This window comes from Podarcis liolepis (assembly GCF_965112155.1).
Source record: "Podarcis liolepis genome assembly, chromosome: Z".
Classification (NCBI taxonomy): Eukaryota; Metazoa; Chordata; class Lepidosauria; order Squamata; family Lacertidae; genus Podarcis; species Podarcis liolepis.
In genome coordinates this window covers 29,557,463-29,563,809 of record NC_139570.1, presented here as the reverse complement: position 1 = coordinate 29,563,809, position 6,347 = coordinate 29,557,463, and the positions used below count along the sequence as shown (strand labels likewise).

At 45.7% G+C, this 6,347-nt stretch overlaps 1 protein-coding gene across 7 annotated transcripts in view; it reads left to right on the top strand.

Annotated features, from left to right (window-relative positions):
- The first annotated feature begins 470 nt into the window (after positions 1-470).
- The window catches only part of ATRX (ATRX chromatin remodeler), a 99,713-nt gene continuing 93,836 nt past the window's right edge, over positions 471-6,347 (top strand). Inside the window, exon 1 of one of the 7 annotated variants that reach the window (XM_083484920.1) lies at positions 471-1,117. In XM_083484920.1, coding sequence (XP_083341046.1) covers positions 1,056-1,117 — 62 coding nt within the window. In that variant the 5' untranslated portion in view covers positions 471-1,055. The remainder of the gene's footprint in view (positions 1,118-6,347) is intronic. The other 6 variants (XM_083484919.1, XM_083484921.1, XM_083484922.1 and 3 more) reach the window with 6 other exon arrangements.

Here is a 6,347-nt window from a genome sequence, read left to right as displayed (position 1 = left end):
CGGTACGCCAGCCAGACAGCCAAGCTTTCCTTGGTGCCTCACACGAGACCAACACATTCAATGCCGGAGATCGCCGGTGCTGGCAGAGCTCTGAAAGAGCATATACTGTATACTTACATACTGTACTCAGCAATGAAAAACCCTTACCTACCCTCAGTTAATAATATCTTATATGAGAAAAAATGTTTAATGCCTGTAATTCTGGATTATCTCTCATACAGACAAGCCACTATGGGGTAGTCATGGACAGTGCTGGACTTTTTTCCCTCTCTAATTTTTTTTGTACAATTATAGAAGGAATAAATGAAAATTCCAAACACACAGAAGCAACTGTAGCTACATGTTGTAGGGAAACAGTTTCTGCAATAAACAAAAATGAGATCTGGAATACCTAAAAAACTCTAGCTGGAATATCTCTCACAAAAGAGCCACTATAGGGTAGTTATGGGCAGTGTTCGACTGTTTTTATTTTTCTAAATGTTATTGCACAGAATATTAAACGGTACAATAAAGGAAAATTGCAAAAAGGCAAGAACCACCAGCCCTACGTATTGTAGGAAAGCAAGTTTCTGGCGAGGTCAAGATGAATCGGCTGACCTTCACTTGGGATGAGGAAAGAGCAGGTGACAGTACGGCCGCAGAGTCAAAAGCTCAACTCATCCTTCCCCGACAACGCTAGAGAGCTGAAGCTACACAAGCGCAGAGCGCGAGCGAGGCAGCCTAACGTCCCGCGCCATGACGTCATGCGCAGGTTTGAATGACGGCAGGTCCTGCTGGGGCCAATCCGGAGTGGCGACGATGCCGGGATGACGCAAACGACCCTAGCAACAGACTGAGCTCGGCCTCGTCCAATGAAAAAAAAAGAAGCGGGTCTCCGGGAGCCTATCAGGCGCACCGGAGTGGGCGAGGGAAGGCGGCAGGAGGCTGGTCTCACACTCGCCGACAAGATGGCGACGGCAGCGATGGGGATGGCCGCGCCAGTCGCTTTGTTTCCCACCAGGGTTTGAAGCTCGTCTCCCACGGGCCTGAACGAAAGTGACAGGAATTGTGGAGAGATGACTGCGGAGCCCGTGAGGTACGCGGCGGCGCCTCGCTACTCTCCCGGCCATGGCGGGCGGTGAGGAATGGGAAGGCGTGGGGGGTGGGGGAGGAGCCGGAGCTGAGGGGCGATCGCCCTCTCTGCCTCACGCGCGTGGCTTGCCGAGAGGGCGCGGAGGACAAATTAGACAACACTCCCTCCCGCCGGCTCCTCCCGCCATTTCTTCGAGGTCATTTTATCAGCGGCAGCTCAGGGTGGGGGAGGGGGGGAGGGCCGGGTGTCTCCCTTCCCGCCTGCGCATGCCCAGTGTGAGGCGAACGTCCCCCCTCCCCCCTCCATTGCGCCCCCTCCTGAGAGGCCGTTTTCTTCCCCTGGCGGGCGAGGGGGCGGGGCCACTGCAGAGGAAAGGGGCGGGGCTCCCTGCGCAGATCCTGCCACCCGTCTCCTCCCTTCCCTATAACCCCCCCCCCCTTTGCCGGTCACTGATCAGAGTTGCGGGTCCCCTTCCACGCCCACCCAACCGCGCGCACTGCTCATAGGGCTCCTGAGCGGCCTGTCTTTTGCCGGAACCAGGCCTCGGTCGTCGGGGGGCCGGCGGCATGGTTGATGTTGATCGGCGGCCTCTGCACACGCTTTCCCAGAGACCTTGCGGCGCCCTTTTGAATAGGGGTATCGCCTAGGAAGCATAGCTGTCAACGTTTCCCTTTTTTTAAGGGGAAGTTCCCTTATTCCGAATAGGATTCCTCGCAAGAAAAGGGAAAAGTTGACAGCTATTCTAGGAAGCCGCCTCGTGCTGTGCTACCGGTGCACGGTAGCGCAGCGTTGATGTCGAGGGTTGAATTTGGGCACTTTTGTTCCGCCACCAAGCTGCAGACCACGTCCATGCTTAGGGAACTGCTTTGTACTGAGTTGTGGGGAGGGTCGTCTAGCCCAGTGTTGCCTCTGTGTGGATTGGCAGCAGCTGCCCATTGTTTGGGCAAGAATCTTGCCCAGTTGTACCTGGAGCGGCTTGGGCGGCATTGATCCCTTGGGCTTTCTCTATGTAAGGCAACTAACTGCCTTACTACTGAGTTACAGACATTCCTCAAAACATGGTCAGTACTCAGGGATGATGGAAGCTGCAGCTGAACAGCATCTGGAGGAGTCACGGATTACAGTCCTGGCATCTTTGGAAGGGTAACAGAGAGGGTGGGGCTGTAGTTCCATGTTGCCTACCTGGTGGTAAGTGCCATTGTGCAAAAGTTGGAAGAAATCATAGTTACCTACATGTGCAGTAGAGAGAGAGTACTCACACACAAAAACACACATATACATAATAGCAATCATTAACCACCACAAGTGTGTTCTGTGAGCAATTGTTTGCATGGAAAACATACCAGATTTGTTGTCCTGTTTTTTAACTAATGTGATCTACTAGTTCTCTCCTATGAGAGATGCTATTTTCCCTTCCGAGCATAATAATTCGTAGTAGAGCACATTATCTATGTCATGGAAACATTTTGAATAAGTTATTAAGAGGTTGCTTGAAAATGGGATCTGAAATGGATTTGTGAATAAATGTATATTGCTCTTTAAAATGCTGATGATTCATCACATGTACATGCTAGGTTGACTTGGTTATCTTACCTGTGTGCTTGTTTTGAACTAGTGCTTGTGCTTTGTTTATACTGTATTGTAAAACATTGGTTTCCAAATTTTATTTATTTGCAAATTATGTAAGTAAACATTTCATACATTGTATATAAACTTTATGTCCCTATGGTCTCCAGCAGAATAGTAAGATGACTATTACAGTAAGCATAATAACATAAAATAATAAAATGAAACAATACAGTAAATGCAAGCAACAATCCAAAGAAGCAACAGCTTACTAAGAGAGTAACCTCTCCTTCTTTTTCCAGCTTATTTCTAGAGTAATTGGGAGGCAAGGAGGGCGGATCTGGATCTGGATCCTGGTAGAGGGGTGGGGTACCCTGCTGCAGACCTGAATTGGATCTCCCTCCTACTGCATGGCTATTTACTCTGGGAAAAATGGTTAACATAATTGCTAATTGTGTGAATTACGTCATGTCTAGTTACTTCCATTGCCTCTTAACCTTGCAGTATAGTTCTTTGTAGGCTTCTTTCTGTTGTATCACAATTGATGATAGATGGCTGGTATATAAATTCTTGTTCAACAACAAATTATTCAGAGTGTAAATATGCACAATGTTTCATATGTACAAAGTGTGTGATGTAGTTTTTGTGGCTTGTGTGTAGTGCTAAGTATTTCACAATGCGACCATTACGAGTTGGCTGCACATGGAATTAAATTTCCCTATTGTAAATTATAGTGTTCACAATTGAGAGAGAGAGAGAGTACAGTGGTACCTCAGGTTACATACGCTTCAGGTTACAGTCTCCGCTAACCCAGAAATAGTGCCTCAGGTTAAGAACTTTGCTTCAGGATAAGAACAGAAATCGTGCTCCGGCGGCACAGCAGCAGCAGGAGGCCCCATTAGCTAAAGTAGTGCTTCAGGTTAAGAACAGTTTCAGGTTAAGTACGGACCTCCGGAACGAATTAAGTACTTAACCCGAGGTACCACTGTATTAATAAATCATTTCTTTTCTCTTCCACACCGATTGGTGAATCCTAAAGCTCAGACTTCTCTGCATTGTAAAAAAAAAAAGAAACTGAGTTCTTCTGTATTGAAACATGTTCACACACCTACACTTGCACTTCTTATCTGTACCAAAATTCCATTCTCTCCCACTTCATGATTTTGCAGCCTATCTATAAAATCCTCCCCCTGAAAGCTACAGCAGTCTGCCTGACAAAGAATTCCAGAAGAGTGTCAGCAGTGGTGGTGGTGGCTGCTGCTAAGATAGAGGCATGGCAACCTCAGTGCCTAGGCGGTAAGCTTGCACCACCTTGCCTGCCTGCCATTGGTGAAGGGTTTTGGGGGTGTACACTCCCCCAAGGTGCCTGGGCCAGAGGCTGCCATGCCTGCCACAAAGCATCAACTGGGTGTCAAAGTTGGAAGATCAAATCTGGCACAGGGAGGGAGGCAGCCCATGGTATCTGGTGCCCCAGGCTTTTTCCTCCCTCTGCAGGCTCCCCACAAACCTTTGAGAGACGGCTGTGCATCCAAAGGGACCACCCAAAGCACCCAGCTCAATGAGCCCTGGCCGTCTGAAGCCCACCCCTGGGGGTGCTAGGTGGCTTACATCTCTGCAGCCCAGCCTAGTCGAACTCCAAGCGAGGATGGCTCCCACTGCAGCAGTTCCTAGTGTCCTGGAACTGTCTGCACTCAAATCACCTGCTCCCTGGGAGGTTGTGTTCCTCTGGAGCCCTGGCAACCTAGGGATGCTGCCAGGCTCCAAGCTGGCCTGAGAGCACAGCCTGGCGGCTCCAACAATCTTGTTCCTTTGGCTGTGGCACTTGCTCTCCACCGGCCTTGCTCATGCTGCCCTAAGTGGGGTTAGAGGGTGGGGAGATGGAGGGCTGCTAAAAACAGTGGTTTGCATGTTGGACCACCCTTATCTATATTGTAATCATTGTAATCAATGATTTTTTAAAAAGGATTTTTTTAAAAAAATCAGATTTTTAAAATAAAATGCTTCTGGAGAAAAAAATCTTTCTAAAGATAGTTTTCTATTTAAGTTACATTATAGTCCAAAGGCTTTTCATCAGGAAATAAGGATTTGTTTTAAGTTTTTCATGTGTGCTAAAACTCAGTCTTAGTTTTTTTTCTTAATTAAAAAAGGTTTAACCACATCAGTTAACAAACATGGATACATATGCTATAATGTTATTGCTTTAATTAAATAAGTGGTTTAAATTGTTATTAAGGAAATGATTCTTTTTCTTCTTCCAATAAAGTACAGCAGGAAAGTTGTACAAATATAAACAGCTAACTTATTAAACCTCACAATAATTTCATAATTATCTGTGTATTTCTAATAGTATAACCATTTTTGATATCTCTAAAAACTACTCTGAAAATTTATTCTTCCAAAAATGAAACCTTCATATGGTTGTAAATATTAAGATTATACCAGCAAGAATGAGTCTTTCTGTAAAAAAAAAAGATTTAAACCAAGTCTTACTGACCAGTGATTTAAATCAAGTCTTACTAACTACAGTCATACCTCAGGTTGAATGTGCTTCAGGTTGAGCGCTTTCGGGTTGTGCTACGTAGCAACCCGGAAGTAACGGAGCATATTACTTCCGGGTTTCGCCGCTCGCACATGCGCAGACGCTCAAAATGACGTCACATGGATGCGCGGAAGTGGCAAAACGCGCCACACGCAGATGCGCCATCACGTTTTATGTTCCATTCAGGATGAGAACGGGGCTCTGGAATGGATCCCGTTCGCATCCCGAGGTACCACTGTAGTGATTTAAATTGATTTGATTTAAATCAAATACACCCTGGTTGTAATCCACTAGGGGTTTTTGTGATGGCGTTGAAGGGTCTGGAAATTGACTGAGCTGTTATAGGGGTTTGTGGCAGACACAGATGTGTTGCTTTGGTAAAGTTGCTGTACTGTGTGGAAAAAGAATGGTAGACAAGCCTTGGAAAGGAAGAAAAGGAGTCAAACAAGGCACACTTGGAAGTTGATTGCTGGTTTGGGATGGGATGTAGCTCACATAAACAAGTGGAAAATGAACTGAACTGAAATGCTAGGGCCAGCAGGTGCAAAGGTAAGGGAAGCTGAAGTTCAGCCATAGATTAGAAATAAATCTTTGTCTGCAAGTTTTTATTAGGAATCTGTTCCCACAAGGTCTTGAATTTTATAATTGCTAATACTGGAAATTACATAGTTCTTATAACATGTATGGTCAATGTTTTGAAGAAGAGTGCAGTAATTTTATGTGTGATTAGTATCTTCAATATTTAATGGACTTTGGTAGAAACGTGGTAAAACAAAAGAATACTATTCCTGTAAAGAAACTAAATTATTTATTTGTAAGTTTGCATCCTGCCGTATCTTCCGGCTGTTAGAGAACACATGAAAACATATTGACTAGGAGTTATATACAGTGGTACCTCAGGTTAAGTACTTAATTCGTTCCGGAGGTTCGTACTTAACCTGAAACTGTTCTTAACCTGAAGCACCACTTTAGCTAATGGGGCCTCCTGGTGCCGCCGGAGCACGATTTCTGTTCTCATCCTGAAGCAAAGTTCTTAACCTGAAGCACTATTTCTGGGTTAGCAGATTCTGTAACCTGAAGCGTATGTAAGCTGAAGCATATGTAACCCGAGGTACCACTGTAATAGTTTGAAGAGAGGCCTAGATAACTATTCTACAGTGTAAGAAATCC